We start from the raw sequence: 25,778 nt of genomic DNA, 5'->3' as shown, positions 1-25,778 counted from the left end.
AATTTATAATAATATTTTTATTTTTTTTTATTTTTTATTTTTATTTTTTTTTTTATTTGAAAAGTGATGAATAATCTATTTTTATTATAAAGATTTTAGAAAAATGCTAAAAGGAAAAAAAAGTTTTATTAATATAGCAGTAAAATAAAAATATAAAAAACAACCATTATTTTATTTTTTTTTAAAAAAAAGTATATATTTATATATAAATAAAATATTAACTAATATTTTTATTTTTTATTTTTTTTTTAATCCTGTGTAATGATGATATTTTTTATTTATTAAAAGTCTCTTTTATTTGAATTGCACATGTGTGATTTTTAAAGTTTTGTATTGTTTGTTTTTTTTTTTTTAATCCTGTGTAATGATGATTTTTTTTTTTAAAAATAGATTAGCAATTCCTAATTAGAAATGATAATATGTATATTCTTATTTTCTAAAAATAAAAATAATCATTAATGATGATAGGATTGTTCTCATTAAGTTGGTTTTTTCCTATATTGGATTTTATTTTTAGCAGTGATAAAAAATGGGTGATAAAAAAAAAAATAAAAAAAAAAAAAAAATACTAAAAAAGATAAAAGTGGGTGATAATGGTAATATTAACAATAATAAAAATTATAATAATTTTTTTTATTATTTTTATTCCTTTTTTATAAAAATTAGATTAATATCATTTGAATTAATTAAAGTCAAAGTATTAAGATTTAAAAACGTTATTAATAGTTAATAGAAATAAGTATAGATACTCTACTATTATTTTTACCAATGAAAAAACTGCTTAATTTATTGTTATTTTTTAAATTTTACCCACATATTTGTATACCCTAATATCAATAAATATTGAAAAAAATAAAAAAAATAAAAAAAAAGTGTTATAAAAAAAAAAAAAAAAAAAACTCGAATTAGTTAGTGGGGTGAACGAATGTGTGCAATAGTGAGTATTTTTTTCCATTTTTGTATTTGTAAACTGATGTAAAAAAATTTAACATTTATTTTATTCACTCCAAAGTTTAATAAAATGATGTTGCAACAATTGATGCGATGATTTATCCATTTACCTTTTTAAAAACTAAAAGTATATATTAATATAATTATACATATACATTTTTTTTTTTATTTTCAAAATATAAAAAAAAAAATAAAAAATTATAATAAAAAAAATAAAAAAAAACCAATTATTTAAACTCATTAAGATTTATCATTTATTTTAAATATAATTTTATAAATTAACACTTTAAAAAAAAAAATAATTAAATAAAAAATGGATATTAATAATATAATTAATAATAATAAAAATAATAATGATATAAATTATTTTGAATTTCCAAATAATTTTATATTTGTAAATAATAATACACCACCATCATCACCATCGTTTTCATCAGAAACTTCATCACCACCTTTATCACCATTATTACCAACTTCGTGTAGAAATGATACATATAATAATTTAGTTTCAAACTCTAATGAAGGAAAGTTTGTTTTTCATAATTTATTTATAAATGAAGATAATAAACATTTATTTCATAAATATTTTACAAGTAGAAAAAATTTATATAAAAAATATGATTAATTCTTAAAAATATTATTCTAATTTGTATGTAATTTTTTTTAAAAAAAAAATAAAAAAAATAAAATAAATAAATAAATAAAATAAAAATAATACTAATATCTATAATAATTATTATTAAACAGATATGCAAATAATCAAAATCATTACTATCACTATTATTAAAAAAGTAAAAAAAAAAAAAAAAAACCTATTTATTTTAACAATCAAATAATTATTTATTTTTTAAAACAAAAAAAAAAAAAAAAAAAGATATATTTACAATAAAACTATTTATTTTAAATCAAAAACCATTTGGTATTTGATATTAATTTTTTTTTAATTTTCTAAATTTATGTTTATTTTTATTTTTTTTTTATTTTTTTTAATTTTTTTATTTTTTTTTTTTTATTTTTTTTTTTTATTTCTTTTTTTAATTTTAAAAAAAAAGATATTAATCTTCAATATCTGGTAAATCTAAATCATCATCACCATCATCAATTGAAACATCATTATTATCGGCGATTAATGGTTTCTTTGGTTCGATTTTAGAAACTTTTGGAGCAACAGTAGCTTGTTTTTGAAGTGTTGAGGTATTGAATAAAGATGTTTTCATTACAATATTATTATTTTGTGAAGTAGTAATAGTTGTAGTTGTATGAACAATAGTTTTTTCTTTTTCTTCTTCTTCAACTTTTTCAACTTCTTCTTCTTCTTCAACTTCTTCTTCCTCTTCTTCAACTTCTTCAACTTCTAAATCATCATCTTCTAATTGAATTTTATCATCAATTTCATTTTCTAAATCATCATCTTCATCTTCATCTTCTTGATCATTTAAATTTTCATCAAAATCACTTGATTCTTCAAAATCGTCATCTTCTTGACCCATAATTGCATTTGTATTTGAATTTAATAAATTCTTATAAACTGATGAAGGATTTTGATTAAAAGTGACTGAAGTAGTGGTAGTTGCAGTAGTAGTTAATGATGGACATTGTGGATGAATGATTGATTCACAAATTGAAACACCTTTACAACAAATGCTTCTAACATTTGGATTATGATCATTACTCATACCATTTGTAAATATACGAATTGAGTATGGTAAAACTGGTGGTATATTTGAAACTGGTTTTAAAACACAATGAATTAAACATTCATATAATTTTGATCTATATCTCCAACAATTATAACTACTATTTAAATAAGTGGTTGAATTCTTTTTAACACTTGATAATGATTGACATTCTAATAATAATGATACTAATAATTGATCAATTTCTAATCTACAAATTTGTTTAACTTTTGGACCGTTATTATTATTACTGTCTGTACCAAATGAATTACTATTATTATTATTATTATTTTGTTGTTGTTGTTGAAGATATGAACCACAATGTAAAAGTATACTTGATAAAGCTGATAAAGCATCTTCTTTAATTGATAAAGAATCAAAATCATTTAAAGTTGGATCAACATTATTAATAGTTTGAGAAATTGTTAATTTTGAAGAATTTAATAAAGTTGTATTTTGAGTTGTTGACATTGAATTGTTGCTATTACCACCTTCTGGAATATATGGTAAAATATCTTTTAATAATATTGGTAAAACTTGGATTGCCAATGAATCAGAACTTGATGCACCAAATGATTCAACTGCATCTGTAATGGTTTTATAAATTTGTGAATGAATTGTTGGACTCATTAATGAATAATTTAATGATTTCAATGGTCTTAATAATAATGATGAAATGGTTTTACTATGAACTAATAATGATTTTCTAAAAATTTTTAAAATACCTGATAATAATTGAAATGCTTGTTGATGAAATTGTTGAATTAAAAATATCATTTCTGAAATTGAAAATGACTATTTAATAAAATAATAAAAAAAATAATAAAAAAGTAATTATATTAATATTTTATATATATTTATATTTTTTTTTTTTTTTTTTAAAAAAAAGATACATACTAAATTTAAATTTGAAAAAGCAAGATGATTTAAATTTGGATTTAAAATTCTACAAATTAATTTAATAATTTCATCAATTGGTACAGGTGAAGGTGTTGATGAACTTGTTGATAAAATACGTAAGAGACAATTTGAAAGTCCAAATAAAGCTTTAATATAAAATGAAGTCTGTGCATGAACATCTTTTGGAGTATCAGGGAATTTAACAGATGATAAATTTTTTAACATACTAATAACTTGATCATCACCAACATTTAATAATTTACTATTATTTGGTAAATTAATAGTTCTACCAGTTGATGAAGTTGATGTAGTTGTAGTATTATTATTAGTAGTAGTATCAACTACATTTGATTTATTATTACTATTAGTTTGATCTTGATCTTCAAATATATTAAAAACTTTATCAACAATTGTATTCATTTCAACTAAAATCTTTTGAACAGAAATATCCCAATATAAATCGGTTGTATTAATACCAACACATTGTGAAAGATTGGCAATTAATGTTGAAGTACTCTCTTGAATTGATTTATTTGAACTGTAGAGTAATGGATAAGCCAATTGTTCAATTTTGAAAAGGTATGGTTTTAAAGCAGTAGTAGCCGATTGAATCAATGATGTGATTGCAACTAATGAATCTATTTTACATTCATCTGGATAACCATATTGTTGATCTAATGATAATAAAATCAATGATACAATTGGTGACATAACTGTATTATTTGTAATTGTTCTCTTTAAGTCATTCCATTTTGTTGCTTTTTCAACTAATAATGATAATAATATTATAATTGATCCATATTCTTTAAATGAAATTGTATTTGGTATTTGTTGTTGACTTTGTTGATTTTGTTGTTGGTTCTTTAAAGTTAAAACTTTTTTTTGATTTTCAATTAATGTTGTTAAAATTGTTATCCAATGTTCTAATTTGTTAATCATAATTTCATAATCACAAACACGTACAGTTTCACAAAGTAAATGAACACCAACCCAAAGATTATTATTATTTGGTTTTAATAAGAATCCTAAAAGTTCCATCCATCTTTCACGTAATTTAATACTTTCAGCTGATTTATTATTTGAATCTAAACATTTCTTTAAACATTTACCTTGATGTAATAATACAATTACATTTGGTAAATAAGTTTTAATATCTAAAAATGATGAAGATGGTGTTGCTGAATTATTCTTGGTGGTGGTGGTGGTTGATGTTGATGTTGTTAATGGTAAAATATAAGAATCAATAACTGATTTTAAAATATTTTCATGTGATAAATTACTATTGGAATTATTATAAACATTGGTTGATTGATTTGATAAATTTGATTGTAATTTTAATTTCTTTAATTGTTGTTTTCTTTCTTTATTATTTAATACACCAACTTGTTTATGATTTGCAATTGATGAAGTTTTAACTGTGGATGGTACTCCTTTTTTACTCTTTAATGTATCTGCTACCTTTGTTGCTGTTGGTGTTGTTGGTTTTGGTGTGGTTTTTTTGGTTTTTGTCATTGTATTGGTTATTTATTAATAATTGGTTTTAAATAATTTTAATATTTTATGGTTAATTTAAGTGCGGTGGTTTTTGAATGAAAAAAAAAGGTAAGATTTATTTTTATTTTTTATTTTATTTTTTTATTTTATTTTATTTTTTTTACAAATTTAGTATATAAAATAAATCCAAAAAATAAAATTGATAATAAACCTTTTTATATTTAAAAAAAACGAAAAAAGAAAAAAAAAAAAAAAAAAAAAAAAAAGACGGCTCGTTTTTTTAAAAAAAAAAAAAAAAAGAAAAAAAAAAAAAAATTGTTATTTTTTTTTTTTATTTTGAATTATTTTATTTTTTTTTTTAATTCAAAGATTTCTTTTTTGGGTTTTTTTTTTCTTTTTCGATGTTAAAAAAAATCTTTTTTTTTTTTTTTTTCCCAGATTTGGAAAAATTAATTTACATGTTCAAAGGGTTTTAAAAAAAAAAAAAAAAAAAAAAAAAAAATTATGAAGATTCCACACAATAATGATATCATATTGTTGTGGGTAATGGATTGAATCTTTTAAAATTCTGGAAATTTAAAATGGATATCTTAAAAAAAATAATTTTTCAAAAAATTATTTTTTTTCCTAAATTTTTAACCTAAATTTTTTTTTAAAAAATTATTATCCCCCCCTTGTAATAAAAAAACCTTTTGGGGTTTTTAAAAAATTAAAAAAATTTATTTTTTTTATTAAAAAAAAAAAAAGGAAGGGTTGTTTTTTCAAATTTTAAAAGTCAAAAATTGTTTTTTTTGTTTTTAAAAATAAAGGGCCCTTTTTATTCAATTAATTTTTTTTTAATTTTTTTTTAATTTATTTTTTTCTTTTTATCATTCCTAAAAAAAAAAAAAAGCTATTAATTAACCACAAAAAAAAAAAAACATTTTTTTTTTTTTTTTTTTTTTTTTTTTTTTTAATGATACAATTATTAAAAAACGTCATAAAATAATATGAAAAATCAAAAGAAATGTTTGATGATCCAATAGAATTTATTAAAATAATCACCAATTGTTTTTTTTATTCTTTAAATTTTTTCTATTTATGAAAACACAGCGGGTGTGTTAAGTTAGGGGTGGGTTTTATATAGGTTTTTTTTATTTTTTTTTTATTATCATAATTTATTATCATTTTTATATAAATTTTATTTATTTTAATTTTAATTATTATTTTTTTTTTAAAAATAATTATTTTTTTTTATTTTTTTTTTTTATATTTAAAAAATTTTGTTTAAAAAAAAAAAAGGGTATAAATCTAATAAATTTATTCTTTTTTTTTTTTTTTTTCAAAATCACAATTTTGTTTTATAATTTTATTTGTATAATAAATTTTATATAAAAAAAAACAAAAAAAAAAAAAAAAAAAATTAATTATTTTAAAATGAGATTATTAGTATTTTTAATATTATTAATTTTTGTAAATTTTTCATTTGCAAATGTTAGACCAAATGGTAGAAGATTCTCAGAAAGTCAATATAGAACCGCTTTTACTGAATGGACATTAAAATTCAATAGACAATATTCATCAAGTGAATTTAGCAATCGTTATTCCATCTTCAAATCAAATATGGACTATGTTGATAACTGGAACTCCAAAGGTGATTCTCAAACAGTTTTAGGCTTAAACAATTTTGCTGATATTACAAATGAAGAGTATAGAAAAACTTATTTGGGTACCAGAGTTAACGCACATTCCTATAATGGTTATGATGGTCGTGAAGTTTTAAATGTTGAAGATCTTCAAACTAATCCAAAATCAATTGATTGGAGAACTAAAAATGCTGTAACTCCAATTAAAGATCAAGGTCAATGTGGTAGTATGTATTAAATTAATTATTTATTATTATTTATTTAAATTTTAACACACACCTATATTAAAATTAATTTTTTTTTTTTATTTCTTTTTTTTAATTTTATAGGTTGTTGGTCTTTCTCTACTACTGGTAGTACTGAAGGTGCTCATGCATTAAAAACTAAAAAATTGGTTTCACTATCTGAACAAAATTTAGTTGATTGCTCTGGTCCAGAAGAAAACTTTGGTTGTGATGGTGGTTTAATGAATAAGTAAGTAATTTTTTTTTTTTTTAAAAAATAAGTTTTAGATTATTAATTTTTTTTTTTTTTTTATTATTATAAAATTAAAAGTGCATTTGATTATATCATTAAAAACAAGGGTATTGACACTGAAAGTAGTTATCCATATACTGCTGAAACTGGTTCAACATGTTTATTCAATAAATCTGATATTGGTGCAACCATTAAAGGTTATGTTAACATTACTGCCGGTTCAGAGATTTCATTAGAGAATGGTGCTCAACATGGTCCAGTATCTGTTGCAATTGATGCTTCCCATAATAGTTTCCAACTCTATACATCTGGTATCTATTATGAGCCAAAATGTTCTCCAACTGAATTGGATCATGGTGTTTTAGTTGTTGGTTATGGTGTTCAAGGTAAAGATGATGAAGGTCCAGTATTAAACAGAAAACAAACCATTGTTATCCACAAGAATGAAGATAATAAAGTTGAATCCTCTGATGATTCATCTGATAGTGTTAGACCAAAGGCAAATAATTATTGGATCGTTAAAAATTCATGGGGTACCTCATGGGGTATAAAAGGTTACATTTGTAAGTATTTAATTATTATATATTATTATATATTATTTATAATTATAAATTATTTCTAATCACTTTTTATTTCAATTTTTTACTATTATAAAAAAATTACTAGTAATGTCAAAGGATAGAAAGAATAAGTAAGTATTTAATTTATATTATTAAATTAAATTACTATTAATATGATCTTTTACTAACTAAAAATTATATTTTTTAATTTATTTCAAATTACTATAATAAACCTTTACCTTTCAAACTTATCCAAAGTTGTGGTATTGCATCAGTTAGCTCTTATCCACTTGCCTAGATTTATGGTTCCAAAATGAATAGGAGAATGTTTGGATCTATCTAGTAACCTGAAATGTTTTTCTATTAAAAAAATAAAAATAAAAATAATAATTTCTAATTGTATAAAATATTATCTTTTTTTTTTCATACCAATTTTAATACCATTACTAACAATACAAATAAACCACCACAACAGTTTTACAGATTGAAAATAATGTTTGTAAACACATCTTTTAATTCATTTTAATATGTTTCATAAAATATTTTGGTTTTTGGAAAAGTATTATTAAATGTTGTGGACCATTTAAATGATATTAATTCAAAAACCAAATATTTTTTGAAACTTATTGAATTGAATACCAAAACATGAATTTTCATTTTAATTAAAAACAACCATCAATTTAAATTCAAATGTAAAAAATAAAAAAAAAGTGATTTATATAAAAAAAAAAAAAAAAAAAAATAAATAATAAATAAATAAATAATAATTCCAAAATAGGTTATAATACAAATACATAACTATGTTCGATTTTAATTCCTTTTTTTGTTGCTTTTTCTTAATTTTTTTTTTTTTATATTTTTTTCTTTTTTTTTGGTTAATATTATTTTTTTTTTATGGTTAAAAAAAAAAGAAAATAAAAAAAAAAAACAACAAATTCAAATGTTGTAAAAATGTTAAATCTGAAATTATCGTATGTAGAAAAAAAAAAATTTTAAATTTATTTATTTTTTTATTTATTTTCTCCAATTGATATTATTATAAAACAATTCGAGAAAATAAATATCTAAAAAAATAAAAAAATTTTTTTAAAAATATTAGGAAATTTAGAAAAAAAAGGAAATTTAAAAAAAAAAGGAAATAGGTTTAAAAATTAAAGTGATGTCATAAATATTTTTCGAACATAATTCCATTCTATTCTGATTTTATTTTTCTTTTTTTTTTTATTTTTTTTTTTTCTTATTTAAATTTTTTTTTATTATATTATTTTTGTTGATTTGATTAATATTAAAAATAAAAATGAAGTTTATCTTTATACTTTTTTTAATTTCTTTCCAATTTTTAATTTCTTTAGCTTCTTCAAATTTACTTTATTCTCTTACAAGTTTTGATGAAATTAGTGGAAAACAAATTTTAAATATTATTAATCCAAATGTTAATGCCTATTCACCAGGTATTAATCTTGATATCGAATATCAAATAATTTCAACACAAATAGTAGACCCAGATACAGTTTGTATTAAAAAAAAAAAAGAAAAAAAAAAATTAAAAAAAATTAAGTTAAATATTAATTAATTTTATTTAAAAAAAAAAAAAGATAAATATTTTATGTTCATCAGAACAAAATTATTATTTATATGCTTATAAAATTACAGACAAAAAAATAATTGAAATCGGTATTATTAAATCAAAGAATGAAATTAATTTACCAAATCAACAAGTTTTAATTGTTAATAAAATTGCATACATTATAAATAATAGTTATACCAACCAAGTTATTCATGTTACAATTTTAAATTTCATGGATAATACAAGTAAAGATGTATTTATTCAAGCATATGCTTATGTCAAAGGCTCACCAGTTGCAACGGGTGTAAATCAACAATTGGAACTTATGTATTTAGCATACACCGGTTCTGATAATTCAGTTAATGCATTATCATTCAACATTTCAGTTAATGAAAAAACACCAAATGAAACTGTTTATGAATATTACGGTATTGGTGGCACATCGTCAAATCAAATTAGTATGATTTTTAATGGTAATGAAAGCTTGGATGATCTTTATTTAGTATTAGTTAATGATGATGGTTCTTTTACAGGTTGCAAAATTATTGAACATGGTTTTGGTAATATTTGTAAACAAGAATTTAAACAACAAGTTTACGTTGGTCAACCAAAATTATACAATCCATTATTCCTATCGTCTGATTATAAATCATTGGTTTTCTTATGTCAAAATGAAAATGTTCCAACTGCAATTAATTTAAATGTTTTATCAATAAATAACAAATTTTCATTATCAAGTTACATCATTTCAAATATATGGCCAGATTTTCAATCTCCAATTAATGTTGTATTTGCTTATTAAATTTAATAGCCAAAATGTTTTTTAATTCTAAATTATTAAAAAGTAATAAAATAAAAAATTAATTGATGTTTTTTTTTTTTGTAAAAATGAAAAAATGATTTTCAAAAAGGAAATTTGGTAACTGTTTTATGTTTGAATTTTACAATTTAATAATTATTTTTTTATTTATTGGGAAAAATAAAAAAAAAATATAAAAAAAAAAAAAAAAAAAAAAAATTGATTTGTTTGTTTGTTTTTTAAATATTAAAAAAAAAAAATAAAAGAATAAAATTATTACAAGTACAAATTAAAATAATGAATTCAATATTATCAATGTGTGATTATTATGAATATCAAGGATATGATTATTATGAAAGGAAATCATTTCAAATTAAATGGATATTTATTTTATTATTAGCAACAAGATTACCATGGATTTTTAGTATTTTAGAAGCTATTAATTTTTTTTTAAATATTATTTCAATTATTGTTGGTTTATTAACTTTGAAAAATTTAAAAAAATCATTTTTAATAATCGTAATAATTAATTTGATGTTTAATAATATATATTTTAAATTACTATTAATTTTATTAACTTTTTTCTTTTTTTTTTTTTTTTTTTTTTTTTTTTAGTATTGTTTTATATCAGAGATAATTTTCTTTATTTCAATTTATGATATTTCAGATTTATTAGAAAATGGATCAAACTTTGGTATTGAATTAAAATTTAGAATTTTAAATACATTATTATTTATAATTTGGTCACTTTTATTATTTTACACGATTAAATTAATGTTTGATATTTTCAAAACTGAAATTTATGCACCTTTATTTAATTTTAGTGCTTCAATTGATAGAATTAATGAAGATCATTTTAATAATAATAACTATATTGAAATGATTGAATCCATAAAATTTTATAATAATAATAATAATGATAATAATAATATTAATAATAATAATGATAATAATAATGATAATGATAATAATAATAATAATATAAATTGAAATCAAGAATTTTATTTTTTAAAAAAAAGAAAAAAAAAAAAAAAATTTAAAATAAAAATAAAGTGGTTTGTGATTATTTTTTATTTTTAAAACACGAAAGTGTTATATTTATTTTTATTTTTTTTTTTTAAAAAATTTTATTGTTATTTTTTTTTTTATTTTTATTTTTATTTTTCCATTGTAAAATTCATTATTCACTCCAAATATTTTTGACCACGCCGCTTGCGGACATGAGTTTGCCCAGTTAAATGTCAATCATTATTTTTTTTTTTTTTTTAAACAAAATTTTTTAATTTTTTATTTTTTTTATTTTTTTTTTTTTTTTAAATTTTTTTTTTTTTTTTTTAATTTTAAAATTTAATATTAAAAAAAATCCTCTTTAAAAAACGAATTTTTTTTTTTTCTTCACAATTGTAATTTCTAAATTACAAATAGTTTTTTTTTTTTTTTATATTTATTTCATATATATATATATATTTATTTTGTATATAATTAATAATATAATTATTATATACATTTTTTATATATATACAACATTATGACATCAGTTCAGTATTATTTTTTCCAATGGATTTCAATTATCGTCTTGGTTGCTATCTCTGGTCTTTTTGCTGGTTTAACTTTAGGTATTATGTCCTTAGATATTACTGGTTTAGAGGTAAATATTAAAAATTAAATCATTATATAAAAAAAAAAAAAAAAAAAAAAAAAAAAATACCCAATCTAATTCCAATTAAAAAAAAAAAAAAAATTTTTATTTGAACATATATATATAGATTATTATAGCGAGTGGGACGGCGAAAGAAAGTAAATATGCAAAAATTATATATCCGGTTAGACAAAAAGGTAATTTACTACTTTGTACCCTTTTATTGGGTAATGTAGGTGTAAATGCACTTTTATCAATTTTCCTTGCCGATTTGACAAGTGGTTTCGTTGGTTTTATTTTATCAACTACAATTATCGTTATTGCTGGTGAAATTATACCGCAAGCCGCATGTTCAAGACATGGTTTAGCAGTTGGTGCTCATACAATCTATATCGTTTATGTTTTCATCTTTCTCTTTTTCCCATTTGCTTATCCAATCAGTTTAACATTAGATTGGATTTTAGGTAATGAAATGGGTACAATTTATTCAAGAAATCAAGTAAGTTTTTTTATTATTTATTTTTTTTATTAATATTTTATTAATAAATATTTTTTTTTTTTTTTCTCTCTCTTTCTTTCTTTTTAAAAAAGTTAAAAAAATTATTAGATATTCATTCAGCCCATGCAAATGAAAGTGGTGTATCTCGTAGTGATGTTACAATGTTAACAGGTGTTTTAGATTTTGCACATAAAAAAGTTTCATTAATTATGACACCAATGGAGAGAGTATTTAGTGTTGATATTGAAAGTCTTTTAGACTATAATACCATTACATTGATTTTAGAGAGTGGACATAGTAGAATTCCAGTATTTGAAGGAAACAAATCCAATATTGTAGGTTGTCTATACGTCAAAGATTTAGCATTATTGAATCCAGCTGATAAAGTACCACTTAGAACCATTCTCAATCTATACAAAAGACAATTGGTAAAGACATGGAATGATACATCATTGGATCAAATGTTAACAGAGTTTAAAACTGGTCGTTCACATATGGCAATCGTACATAAAGTTAATAACGAAGGTGAAGGGGATCCATTCTATGAGAACCTTGGCATCATTTGTTTGGAAGATATCATTGAAGAGATTCTTCAAGATGAAATTCTCGATGAGAATGATATGTATCATGAGGTTAGAAAGAAGAATCAACATCATTCAACCTTTGACTATAGAACAATCGGCTCTTTCCATGGTCCAAAAACTGCACTCGCCCAATTATCCTCACAACAAGTCAAAGCCATTTACTCTTATCTTAGTGGTTCAATCGATGAATTCTCCTCCAAGTTCATCTCTGAAAATGTTTTCATCAAAATGCTCTCCACTAAAGGTGCCATTGTTTTGGATGTCGATAGACCAGCCACAGGTGATAAATTCATTTATACCAGAGGTGTCGCCACTGATTTCTTTACAATCATCCTCCAAGGTAAAGTTGAAATTCGTTCAGGTAGTGAAGCTTTTATTAGTGAAGGTGGTCCATTCTCTACTCTTGGTGTTGGTGCTTTGAAATCTGATCACTTTGTACCAGATTTCACTGCTCGTGTCATCAGTGGTAACATTTCTTACTTAAAAATTCCAAAATCTGTTTATGATCAATCAGTTATCTCTACAGATGATGAATATAATACAAAGATTTTCAATAGAAATAGAGTTGATCTTAGTGGTAGTAGTAGTAGTGCTAATGTAAATACATCAAGTAGTAGTGGTCATTCTAGGTCAATAAGTAATGATGATAGACCAACTTCTTCACCAATTATAAATAATGTTTCAAGTTCACCAAATATACCGTCTTCCATTTTAACTAATAATAATAATAATAATAATAATAGTACAAATACAACAACAACAACTACAACCACAACAACATCAACTAAAAATAAAGAAAATGAAAGTGATAATTCAGAAAGTGAAGATGATTCAGATGATAATTATAATTCTCAAAAACCGATTTTATCAACTCCAAAAAATAACTTTTTACAAAATATTAGGAAATCTGATACAAATATTTAATAAATTTGTTATATTAGTAGAAAAATCAAATTTTTTTTTTTTTTCTTTCTTTTTTGAAATAATAAAATTTTATTTAAATAATTTAATTATCTTATATTATTACCTTTTTTTTTATTACTTTTTTTTTTTTTTTTAAATTAATTTTATTGTTATAAATAAAATTAAAATTGAATAAATAATATTTAATGAAATTAAAGGTAATATTAATTTTGAAGAATTTGAAGTACTGTCAGAGAATTCAGAAGTTGAAGTTGTTTGTAAATGTTTTTTTGTTTTATAACATTTACAATCTATTGGAATGAATAGATTTGGAATTTGTTTACAAAATGAATTATCAACTTTTGTAGCTGATGAAGAGTTATAACAATAGACATAAGCCATTTCTGGACAGCTTGGTTGACAAGGTTCCCAATCCCATTTGAATTTACTACATAATGGTTGACCAAGACATTCTCTTTCAAGAATTGGCATTGGACCTTTACAATTTAATGAATCAACATTTCTCCAAACTGATGAATCTATACATGTTGAAAAACGACTTTGTGTACCTTCACCACATTGAGTCGAACAACCTGACCAATCTGAAGTATCCCAATGATACTCAGCTTGACATTTTGCAACTGCACAAACACGTTCACTTGGTGGTTTAGTATGAGAATTACATCTTTCTTGATCTAATAACTCACCATTGATCGAAATACAAAGTACCTCTCTAGTTTGTAAACCTGAACCACAAATTTGATCACAATCAGACCAATTTCCCATTACTTTCCAAGTACCAATATCAACTTTACAATCTGTTGTTGGTTTTTTAGTTCTAACTGGTTTTGGTGTTATTTTCTTACCATTTTTAGTTGCTGGTGGAGGTGAATTTTCATTTTGATCATCATCGTCATTATCAACAAATATTGATGGATGATGACTTGATGAAGAATTGTCATTATGATGTTCAGATGATTCTTCTTCTTTATAACATGGTCTTTTGTAGAGTGGTTTAAAAATACCATGACAAAGAGAATCAGCAACACGTTTATTTCTACCATTTATACATTTTAATGGACGAGTTTGCATTTCACAATTTATACCACCTTCTCTAATATCAGTTGAATTTAAATCTCTTTTACATTCACCCCAATTACTACCAGGTACCCAACGATTTGGTTTACAACTTGCTCTACCCATCGCAACTAAACCATTGACTTGATCAAATAAAACCATATATTGTTGAAATAATGAAACACCAAATCTTGAATTATAATCCAATGACTCAACTATACCAGGGCATGCTTTATCACCTTCAATTACCAAATAGGATGGTACTGCATCTAAAGAGATTTCAGAGTTTGGCAAATTTGATTTAAAAACAATTCTAAATTTTGGTAATAACCCATTAATTTGATCAATTGTAAAGTTTGCAAGTGGATTTAGTACACATTTCTTTTCAGTAAAGAAACGAGTATTAAAATATTTATTAAAATGTCTCTCTCTTGATAAAACTTGAATTGCTTGATGAAAAACTGATGATGGTAAATGAATGAATGGTGTACTTGTATCCAATTCAGATTTCCATACAAAATCTGTAACTTGATATAATGTATTTGGTCCAATATAAACATTATTAATTGTAAATCCATATGAGTCACCCTCTGATCTTGTAAATGCAAACTTTTTTGGTTCTTCTAAAACACTTGGATCATATCCACCAAACCAAATTCTTGGATTCTCTGGACACATTGTTAATGAAAATATTGGTGGTATATTATTCATACCTGAAAATTGTCTAACAAATGAATTAATTTCTTTTGATTGACCAACACCAATTATACCATGTGCTAACATACTTGATGATTCACAAACTTTTTTTTTAAAAAAAAATAATTAATTAAATTAGATTATCACATGTTAAATAAAAAAAAAAAAAAAAAAAAAAAAAACTTACTTGGATTTGCAGGTGGTTTCGATTGTGATGTTAATGCAATCATTTTAATTTCAGATTTTGTTGTTAAGTTATGATTAATAATAATTTTTTCACCAACAACATAACCTTGCCATACTGTTGAATCTTTATAATATCCTTTTGAAATTTCTTTATCAACTTTCGTTTTTGAACTTGGAATATATAATCTAGGTAAACGTAAACATCCATATCTACATTCTTTTGATGATAATGTTGTTACAGAATTTACTGTATCAATAACCAAATTATAATTGATTTTATTTATTGTTAATTGAACACCATACTTTTTTATTTATTTTAATTTAGATGTTAATATTAAATTCTAAATTATTTTTTAAACTTTTTTTCTAAAAAACAAAAAAAAAAAAAAAAGACTTACATTTTTGTAAGGACAAAAATTACCAATTGAAATAATTGGTTTTAATTTAATTGGTGTTAATTCGGAAGGTCTCGGATAAACAAATGCTGAATTTATTTTTTTTAAAAATAATATTGTTATTATTAAAATTATTAAACTTTTGATTTTCATTTTTTTATTTTTTATTTTTTTATTTTTTTTTTTTTTTAATTATATCTATAATTTTATTTAATTATTTTTTTTTTTTTTTTTTTTTCTTATTATATCTTTATTTTATTCTATTAAAACTTAAATGAAAAATAAAATATATAATTTTTTTTTTTTTATTTTATTTAATTATGTTTTTGTTTTTTTTAATTTTATTTTATTTTTTAAAAATAAAAATAAAATAAAATAAAAAATTAATAATTATCACAATTTTGTTTATATACAATTAGTTGAAAAAAGAAATTAATAAAAAAAAAATATATACAAAAGTGAGGTGGTGTTTCTTTAAATAAAAAAAAAATTATGATGATCAATTTCCATTTTACATTATTTTTTAAAAAAAAAAAAGAATAATCCAAAAAATTACAAAAATTATTAATATGTTTTATATTTATGTATATATATGTGGGTGCTAAATTAAATTATTGTGTTTTTTTTTTAAAATAATTTCTTTGATGTGTATCATTTTATTTTAATTATAAAATACATTCTACAAAGTTTTTTATTTAATGTTACTTTTTATTCACAATCAAAAAAAAAAGTCGGAATACTTAATCTATTTTAAATTGTTTTATTCCATGATGATTATTTTTTATTTTAAAAAATTGTTTATAAATAACTTCAATTAAATTCACATAGTACATGCACAAATATGTATAGTTTAGTACTATATTTATAAAAGTAGATATATTACAAAAATTATTTATATAAACCCCCACTACCCCTTTTAAAAAAAGTTTTTTACAAAAAATTGAATAGAAAAAAAAAACAAATAAATAAATAAATTCAACCCTTTTTTTTTTTTTTTTTTTTTGATACATACAATACTGATAATTATAACTTTATTGTAATTAACAACCATATTCCAAATTTAATATTGTCACTAATTACCAAACCCAATTTATTAATTTATTTTATAATTATTATAATAACTACTATATATTTAAATTATTATTATTATTACTTTTTTCTTTTATATTATTGTCGTTAATTTTATTATTTTATTTTTATTATTTTTATTATTTTTATTATTTTTATTGTTTTATTTATTTTATTATTATTACACTATTATCTTTTTAAAAATATCCATTTATTTTTTAAGTCATTTAAATCATTTGGTATAATCCATCTTTCATCATTTCTTCTTTCTTTTGGGAATTCGGTTAAACAACTATTTGAATCTCTTAATAGGCTATATTCCCATAATTGTACTATTGGGCTTTTGCCATGTTGACAAATTAAATAAACTTGATCATATTTTAATACTTTAGTACTAAAAAATTCTTTTTTCTCTTTTTCATTTTCATCTAAATCTTTGTTTATAGTTTCATTATCGTCGTCACTATTATTATTATTATTATCATCATCATAATCATCATTTATAAAGGGTAATCTATTGAATGAAGTTATTGGTTTTTCAAAGAATTGTAATTTAAATCCATCTTTTATTTGCATATTATTATTATTATCATCATCACCATCATCTCTATTTGTTAAAAACATGTATTTCTCTCCATATTGATTTATATTATCTTTATTTATTTTTTGACAACAACTTTCATAATAATTTTCACCATCTTCTTCTAAATAACCTTTAATTTTATTTTTCTCTTCAATTTTCTTAAATTTATATTTTAATGTATTATTACAATTATTATTATTATTATTATTATTATTATTATTATTATTATTATTATTATTATTATTATTATTATTATTATTATTATTATTATTATTATTATTATTATTATTATTATTATTATTATTTGAATGTTTATTTGGTATAATGAAACCAATGATCATAGCCCAATGAGCTTTTACACCACCATTTGAACAAGGTCTCCAATTTTTATCAGCATCATAAGGTACTAAAATTGGGAACCCATTTGAAAGTTGATTTAATATATCGGCTGTAGTTGGGAATGAAACTACATTACTCTTTATATAATTAAAATTTAAATTATTGAATAATAAATTTATAATTTCTGATAAATGATAACTTGAAAACATTTCACCCTCTTTTGAATATCCTTTTAATACTGCTGTCATAAGTAATTCATCGATTAATGATCTCTCTAAAAATGATTTATCTATAAATTCAATTGCCATTCTTGTACCAACGATTCCACAACTATTTTAAACAATAAAAAATAAATAAAAATAAATAAATAAAATAAAAAGTCAATAATAATTATTAAAAAAAAAAAAAAAAAAAAAACAAAATAAAAAAAAAAACACACATACTTATAACCTGATTGTAGTCTACTACAATATGGAGGTAATCTAACTATCCATTCTTTATTTTCTTTAATTTCATCATTTGTTGAATTATAAATTAAAGAATTTAATAATATATCCAATTTCTTTATTGTATAATTAAAATCAAATGGAAATATCTTTTCTTCATCGACATTATTGGACTGTTGTGGTGTTTGCATTTCTGTGAAAAAAAAAAAAAAAAAAAAAAAAAAAAAACAGAAGTGAAATAAAAAATAAAATTAAAAATAAAAAATAAAAAAATAAAAACCCAACCCCTTTTGCCAAAAAAAAAAAAAAAAAAAAAAAAAAAAAAAAAAAAAAAAAACCATTTTTTCAAATAAAGACTTATAAAACCAATTTTTAAAACCAATTATTTATTTATTTATTTATTTATTTATTTTAATGTTTATCTTATTTTTTTAATAATATTAATTTTTCATTTTCAAAATAATTATTTATAGATGATGATAAAAATAGAAATGAAGATAATTGTTCTTCATTAATCCAAGATAAGAAAAAAAGTAATTTCTTTTTAACTAAATCATAACACTTTGAAATAGTTTGAAATTCTTTTTTTAATTCATTAATATTGATAGTAGATGTTTTATTTGTTGTTGATGTTGATGAAATTGAATTATTTAAATTTAATTTTAAAATATTTATAGCCAAATCAAATGATTGGAAACAATGTGAAAATAAAGATAAAATGTATTCTTTTTTTTCTAAAATTGTAATTACATCTTGTAATAAAAATAAAGAGAAATAAATATTACCTTGATTATTTTTCATTTCAATTCCATCACCACTATGACTTGACTTTAATAAATTATTTAAAACTGATTCTACACTATTAAATGATATTGGTGGTGGTAGTGGTGATGTTGATTGTGGAAGAGGTGGTTTTAAAACACTTGATAAATCTAATAACAATGTGCAACCATCTAAAATACAATTATTATCTTCTTGATTATTAATATTAAAACTATTACTATTCCAATCACCATTAAAAGTTCTCATTAAATAACAATAACTATATACAATATCAATGAGATGATAAAATAATGATTTTGATGGTGGTTGTTTTGAAAAATTTGAAAATGCTTGAATTGGTGAATAAATATTTGGTATTCTTTTTAATAATAATTTTATTTCTCTGTCCTCCCCTACCTCTTCTTTTTTAATTTCTTCAACTTCATTAATTTCTATTATTTTACTATTTTTATTATTATTATTATTTATATTTAATTTATCTGTATTATTTTCAATAATATTAATATTCCACCAAGGTACCCATTCTTCAATTATATTTGATATTGTACCATCTTTAATTGAATTATTAAATTCTTCAATCTCTTGTGGTGTTAATAATGATAATAATTGATCTTGTGTCATTTCATCGATATTTAAATCATTAATATCTATATCTTCATCATCTTCATCATAATCTTCTTCATCATCTTCATCATCTTGATTATCTTTTTCATAATGATTATAATTTAAATTATCAAAATCATTAATTGTTGATTTACTTGATAATGGTAAATTAAATTTTGATAATAATGAATCGAATTTTTCATCCTCTATATCATAAATTTTCTTCATCCTTTTTAAAAATTCTAATGAATCTTTTGGTGATACTTTATCCATTAATTGTAAATTCTCTTTAACTTGTTGTTCAAAGAATTCATTACTACATCTACTATTATGTGATTTAAAACAAATTGATGAACAATATCCAATATGACATCTTGGACATGTATATAATGAAAATTGTTTATAACATCTTTTTTTTTAAAATTTAAATTAATTTTGAGAAATATTAATATTTAATCTTTTTTTTTTTTTTTTTTTTTTTTAGTATATCACCACTAATATTTTATACACTTACATTTTACATAATTTTTCATCATTATTATCACCATCATCTTTAGGTTGAATTGATTCTTTTTCTTTTTCTTGTTGTTGTTGTTGTTGTTGTTGTTGTTGTTGTTGTTGTTGTTGTTGTTGTTGTTGTTGTTGCTTTCCTTCAATGCCTATACCATCTTCTTTTTTTATATTATCATTACTATCTTCATTTTTGTCATCATTTAGAATGGTGATTTGAACTTTTTTAAATTTTGTTATTGACTTTACTGTTGTCCTGTTTTCTTCATTTATTGAATCTTTTATATCATTATTATTATTAAAGTTGTTTTTCACTATTAAAAATGAAAGTGGTGGTGTTGTATCTAAATGATGAATTTTCTTCATTGCACAAGGGCGTATATGAAAAACAAATGGTGAAAAATAAAAAAAAAATAAAAAAAATGAAAAAAAAAAAAAAAAAAAAAAAAAAAAAAAGTTCTTGTGAAAATGTGAAAGTGAAAATAAAAATAAAAAAAAAAAAATTTCTATTAATAGAAAAAAAGTTTTGGAAAAATAAAAAAATTAATTTTGATTTTATTGTAAATATCAATTCTGCTTCTGCTGATTTATATTACTTTTTTGTTATACCCCTTTATTATTGTTGTTGTTGTTGTCATTATTACTACTATTATTTATTATTAAACTATAATAAACTACTAATTAATCATAATCTATCTAAATTGGCCTGGTCTACCAAGATTCCAAACACATACTTGTTCATCCCATGAACAAGATGCCATTTGACCATCGATAAACATATTCCAATCTAAACCAACAACAAATTCTGTATGATGATCCATTCTTGCTATAATTGGATCTTGTTCTCTTGCTCTATCCCATACAATAACTGACATATCACTAATTTTTTTTTTTTTTTTTTTTTTTTTTTTTTAAGAAAATGTTAATTACTTTATTATTATCATTATATTTTATTAATTATTATAAATATATATATATATACATACTATGAACAAGAAGCAAGCATTGATTCGGAATGTGGTGAACATTTAATTCTTCTAACTGCATAAGTATGACCTCTTAAAATGGTTGTTGGTCTATCTGGATATCTGATATCCCAAATTCTAATAGTTTTATCAACTGAACCTGTAACAACCTCCTTATCATTATATTTATTCCAATCGCATGTCAAAATTTCATGATCATGTGCTTTAATTGTATTTAATGATCTATTATCTATTATTATTATTATTATTATTATTATTATTATTATTATTATTATTATTATTATTATTATTATTATTATTATTATTATTATTATTATTATTATTATTATTATTATTATTATTATTATTATTATTATTATTGTTATTGAATAAAAAATTAGATAATGTTAATTTAAGAATCTATTATTATTTTAAATTTTAATTTTAATTAGTTTGATCATACCTCTGCTATCCCATATTTTTAAAGTTCTATCACCACTAACGGATGCAAATAAATGAGCATTTCTTGGTGACCAAATTGCACTATATATACAATATCTATGTTCTCTAAATGTTTTTAATGATCTATCCATCCTTGGATTCCATATTTTTATACTTTGATCCCATGAACCTGTAATAAATGTATCTTTTGTAACTAAATTCCAATCTACACTATAAACTTCTTTTGTATGTTCTTCAAAACTTTTAATTGGTCTACCACCACTTGGCGCCTAATATATATATTATTTTTAAAATAAATTATTATTAATTATTAACTATTATTATTATTATTATTATAATTATATAATTTAAAAAAAAAATAAAAAAAAAAAGATAATTACTTGAGTATCCCAAATTTTTATAGAACCATCACCAGATGAAGATGCAACATGACATTCATTTTCTTCACTCCATGTACAATCATATAAACCATCTCTTGTATCAAATGTTTTAAATGCACCAATATCTCTATCTAATACATCTAATATATATTGTCTACCATTACCAATAATACCAAAATGTTGTGACGTTACACATGCCAATCTTTGTTCTTCAAATGGTGAAAACTCTACCGAATATCCATTAAAATGTGAATGAAATCTTTTCATCTTTTTTTTTTATTATTATTATTATTACTTTTACAAATTTATAAATATATTATTATTATTTTTTTTTTATTTCTTCGTTTCTTTTTCTTTTTTTTTTTGAAATTAATATTCACACACACAAATACACACACCAAATACAAAGACAAAACTAAAACAAAAAAATAAAAAAAAAAAGCAAAATGAAATTTTTCAAAAATTAATTTTTATTTATTTTTTTTTTTTTTTTTTTTTATTTTTTTTTTTTTTTTTTTATTTTTTATTTTTCATTTTTTATTTTTTACACTCGTATATTTGTTTTTTTATTCGATTTTTAAAAACACACCCACACTCAAAAGATTTAAAAATAAAGAAAAAAAAAGAGTAAAATAAAGTGTAATATAATAATATTTAGAACAAATAAATTAAAGAAATATAAAGGAAGAAATTAATTTTCAATATAAAAAAAAAAAAAAAACAATCACCAAAATAAATAATAAATAATAATGTCAGTTTCACAAACAATTGTTGGTAATGGACGTAAAATTGTATCATTCAATTTACAAGGAATTGATAAAGTTTTACCATATATCGCAAAACGTATAGCATGGGCAGCAAAATTATCAGGTATTAAAACTGTTGGACCATTACCATTGCCAAGTACCAGTAGACAATGGACTGTAAATAAATCACCACACACAGATAAACATTCACGTGATCAATATGAAATGAAAGTAAATAAAAGATTGGTTCAAATCGATGCTCCAGTTCAAACAGCCGATATGTTTGTTAAATTCGTTCAAACTAAATTACCACCAATTTCTGCAACTGTCGATATCAAAATAGAAGAAAGAGTTTATCTTCCAACTGAAGATTTTTATTCTGATAAAAGAATTGCTTAAATAAATAAATAAAAAAAATAAAAAATAAAAACAAAATATATAAAGAATTAAAAAAAAAAAAAAATAAAAAATAAAAAAAAATAATATTATTGAAAAACACTCATTTTATTTATGTTTAAAAAAAATCAAAAAAAAAAAAAAAAAAAAACAATTATAAAAAAGGAAAAAATCAAAAAAACAGTACCAAAAAAGGAAAAAAAAAAATATATATATAATTTTAGAAAAAAAAAAAAAAAATAAAGAAAAAAAGCCATGAAAAAAAAAAAAAATTTATTCGTTTCTGTAGTTCAGGGGTCATATGAAAAATTTAGAAAAACGATTTTTTTTTTTTTTTTTTTTTCTAAAATTTTTTTTATTTTTTATTTTTTTTTTATTTTTTTTTTTTTTTTTTCAACATTGTTTTTTTTTTATTTGTGTTTTTTCCCTTTGTGTATGTATTTTTTGCCTTTTTTTTTTTAAAAAAAAAAAAATATTATATATATACCAATTATTATCATTTACTATACCAAAAGTAGTAAAAATAATAGTGTGTGACACAATATCAAATAATCTATATCATTTTTTAAAATATTTTACAAAAAGTGCTATAATATTTTTTTAAATTGTAATGTATTGAAAACCATAAAAAAAAAATAATGTGTGATTGTTTAATTATAAAACACTTTTTCATATTTTTTTTTTTCTTTTTTTTTAATTTTTTTTTTCTTTTTTTAATTTTTTATTTTTTTTGTGTGTGTTATCTTTTTTTTTTATTTTTTTTTTTATTTTCCAACATTTTTTTAAATCTAAATACCTAGGTACACTTATGAAATTGTTTTTTTAAAATGAATAATTTAAATTCAGATCTCTTAAATATTTTATTTTTTACAGCAGAGAAGATGAATATTATCAACAATCAAATCGATTAAAAAAATAAAAAAAAAACAAAAAAAAAAAATTACCATATATGCACACCTCCAATTTAAATATTTCACCACGCTTACGACACAAGTTTAATTATTATTATTTTTTATTTTTTAAATTTTTAAAAAAAAAAAAAAAAAAAAAAAAATGAAAAAAATTTATTTTATTTATATTTTTTTTTTTTTATTTATTCTTTCTTTATTTAATTTTTTAATTATTACTATTTTTTTATTTATTATTTTATTTATTTAAATGTATTAATTAAGTAAGCGATTTTGATATTAAATTAATAAAAAAAAAAAAAAAAAAAGAAGAAAAAAAAAAAAAAAGAAAAAAAAAAAAAAAAGATTTTAGTTTTTTTTATTTATTTTTTATTTTATTTTTTTTAATTAATTAATTAATTATTTAATTAATTAATTAATAATTTATTTATTTATTTATTTATTTATTTATTTATTTATTTATTTATTTATTTTCAAATAGAAAAATCAGTATGTAAATAAATTCTAACTTTTCACTTTTTTTTTTTTTTTTTAACTAGTTTATATTAATTAGGAATAATTAGTAATAACCTATCAGACTATAGTATTTAAATATAAACGAAAATCTGATAAAAAAAAGAAAAAAATAAAAAAAAATAAAAAAAAAATAAAAAAAAAAAAAAGAAAAAAATTTTTTTGAAAAAAAAAAAAAAAAAAAAAAAAATCACATAAAAAAAATTGTCAGCCTACAGACAACGAGCCGAGTCACCAAAAAAAAAAAAGAAGCATTAAAAAAAAAAAAAATAGTTGATTTCTAAAAGTAAGAGAACAGTCTGAATTTATTTAGTGGAAAAAAAAGAAAAAAAAAAAGAAAAAAAAAGAAAAAGTTCAAGTTAAAGATGGATCCATCAGGACATTTCATCGTTGACGATGTAAATGGTATTGATTTATCAAAATTAACTATACGATCAAGGGTAGATCAACTTACTATTTCAAGAAGTAGTTCTGCACCACCAGTTGTACCTGAAGAGGTATGTTTTTAAACCCTTTTTTTTATTATATTACTTTTTTTTTTTTTCTATTGATATACTAATAGATTTTTTTCTTTTTTTTAATATTTTAACAAAAAAAAAAAAAAAAAAAAAAAAAAAAAAAAAAAAAAAAAATAGGAGTTTCAAGGATTAGAATCAATATCCCCTCAAGACCCAAGATTAGATATAAATTATTATAATTATTATTATTCACAAAGACCATTAGACCCACGTTTACCACCACCTTTAATCACACCATATCAAGCATATTATAAAAATAATAATGTACCTTTTAAAATTTTTCTTTTTTATTTTTATTTATTTTTTTTCTTTAAAAGAAAATAGTAAACTAATATATATTTTTTATTTTATATTTTATTGTTTTTATTTTATATTTTATTTTTACTATAGCAACAACAACAGCAACAACAACATAGTTTTGTTGATCAAGACTCACATCAACACCAATATTTACCACCACAACAGCAGCAACAACAACAACATTCACACCCAGTTCATCAACAACAACAACAACAACAACCACCACAACA

The 25,778-nt window shown here is 20.5% G+C and overlaps 11 protein-coding genes across 11 annotated transcripts; 5 read left to right on the top strand and 6 right to left on the bottom strand.

Annotated features, from left to right (window-relative positions):
- Positions 1 to 1,264: 1,264 nt before the first annotated feature.
- On the top strand, positions 1,265 to 1,738 carry DDB_G0279811 (hypothetical protein; the record flags this gene model as incomplete). The annotated part of the gene is made up of 2 exons (XM_636404.1): positions 1,265 to 1,479; positions 1,699 to 1,738. 2 exons carry the CDS (start codon positions 1,265 to 1,267, stop codon positions 1,736 to 1,738), a joined length of 255 nt encoding a protein of 84 aa, XP_641496.1.
- Positions 1,739 to 2,006: 268 nt separating this feature from the next.
- On the bottom strand, positions 2,007 to 5,039 carry DDB_G0279809 (hypothetical protein; the record flags this gene model as incomplete). The annotated part of the gene is made up of 2 exons (XM_636403.1): positions 2,007 to 3,422; positions 3,525 to 5,039. 2 exons carry the CDS (start codon positions 5,037 to 5,039, stop codon positions 2,007 to 2,009), a joined length of 2,931 nt encoding a protein of 976 aa, XP_641495.1.
- A 1,398-nt stretch (positions 5,040 to 6,437) lies between these two features.
- cprB (cysteine protease) lies at positions 6,438 to 7,981 on the top strand (the record flags this gene model as incomplete). The annotated part of the gene is made up of 5 exons (XM_636402.1): positions 6,438 to 6,873; positions 6,976 to 7,120; positions 7,202 to 7,686; positions 7,790 to 7,814; positions 7,942 to 7,981. The coding sequence occupies 5 exons, from the start codon at positions 6,438 to 6,440 to the stop codon at positions 7,979 to 7,981; spliced, it is 1,131 nt and encodes a 376-aa protein (XP_641494.1).
- A 3,596-nt stretch (positions 7,982 to 11,577) lies between these two features.
- DDB_G0279807 (hypothetical protein) lies at positions 11,578 to 13,695 on the top strand (the record flags this gene model as incomplete). Its single annotated transcript, XM_636401.1, has 3 exons — positions 11,578 to 11,697; positions 11,816 to 12,187; positions 12,280 to 13,695. 3 exons carry the CDS (start codon positions 11,578 to 11,580, stop codon positions 13,693 to 13,695), a joined length of 1,908 nt encoding a protein of 635 aa, XP_641493.1.
- A 132-nt stretch (positions 13,696 to 13,827) lies between these two features.
- Positions 13,828 to 16,181, bottom strand: adamts (thrombospondin type I repeat-containing protein; the record flags this gene model as incomplete). The annotated part of the gene is made up of 3 exons (XM_636400.1): positions 13,828 to 15,551; positions 15,635 to 15,935; positions 16,032 to 16,181. 3 exons carry the CDS (start codon positions 16,179 to 16,181, stop codon positions 13,828 to 13,830), a joined length of 2,175 nt encoding a protein of 724 aa, XP_641492.1.
- A 1,104-nt stretch (positions 16,182 to 17,285) lies between these two features.
- DDB_G0279805 (hypothetical protein) lies at positions 17,286 to 18,655 on the bottom strand (the record flags this gene model as incomplete). The annotated part of the gene is made up of 2 exons (XM_636399.2): positions 17,286 to 18,348; positions 18,462 to 18,655. The coding sequence occupies 2 exons, from the start codon at positions 18,653 to 18,655 to the stop codon at positions 17,286 to 17,288; spliced, it is 1,257 nt and encodes a 418-aa protein (XP_641491.2).
- Positions 18,656 to 18,887: 232 nt separating this feature from the next.
- DDB_G0279803 (hypothetical protein) lies at positions 18,888 to 20,726 on the bottom strand (the record flags this gene model as incomplete). The annotated part of the gene is made up of 2 exons (XM_636398.2): positions 18,888 to 20,259; positions 20,365 to 20,726. The coding sequence occupies 2 exons, from the start codon at positions 20,724 to 20,726 to the stop codon at positions 18,888 to 18,890; spliced, it is 1,734 nt and encodes a 577-aa protein (XP_641490.1).
- A 326-nt stretch (positions 20,727 to 21,052) lies between these two features.
- Positions 21,053 to 22,434, bottom strand: pex7 (WD40 repeat-containing protein; the record flags this gene model as incomplete). Its single annotated transcript, XM_636397.1, has 4 exons — positions 21,053 to 21,239; positions 21,347 to 21,575; positions 21,789 to 22,056; positions 22,168 to 22,434. 4 exons carry the CDS (start codon positions 22,432 to 22,434, stop codon positions 21,053 to 21,055), a joined length of 951 nt encoding a protein of 316 aa, XP_641489.1.
- Positions 22,435 to 22,916: 482 nt separating this feature from the next.
- On the top strand, positions 22,917 to 23,312 carry mrps10 (ribosomal protein S10, mitochondrial; the record flags this gene model as incomplete). Its single annotated transcript, XM_636396.1, has 1 exon — positions 22,917 to 23,312. The coding sequence occupies one exon, from the start codon at positions 22,917 to 22,919 to the stop codon at positions 23,310 to 23,312; it is 396 nt and encodes a 131-aa protein (XP_641488.1).
- Positions 23,313 to 23,702: 390 nt separating this feature from the next.
- DDB_G0279853 (hypothetical protein) lies at positions 23,703 to 23,982 on the bottom strand (the record flags this gene model as incomplete). Its single annotated transcript, XM_636395.1, has 4 exons — positions 23,703 to 23,757; positions 23,797 to 23,812; positions 23,889 to 23,896; positions 23,933 to 23,982. 4 exons carry the CDS (start codon positions 23,980 to 23,982, stop codon positions 23,703 to 23,705), a joined length of 129 nt encoding a protein of 42 aa, XP_641487.1.
- A 1,113-nt stretch (positions 23,983 to 25,095) lies between these two features.
- DDB_G0279865 (hypothetical protein) lies at positions 25,096 to 25,778 on the top strand (the record flags this gene model as incomplete). The annotated part of the gene is made up of 3 exons (XM_636394.1): positions 25,096 to 25,227; positions 25,366 to 25,512; positions 25,639 to 25,778. Coding segments are annotated over 3 exons (419 nt in total), but the record flags the coding sequence as incomplete, so codon positions are not given.

This window comes from Dictyostelium discoideum, assembly GCF_000004695.1.
Source record: "Dictyostelium discoideum AX4 chromosome 3 chromosome, whole genome shotgun sequence".
NCBI lineage: Eukaryota > Evosea > Eumycetozoa > Dictyosteliales > Dictyosteliaceae > Dictyostelium > Dictyostelium discoideum.
This window is presented reverse-complemented; position numbering and strand designations above follow the sequence as displayed.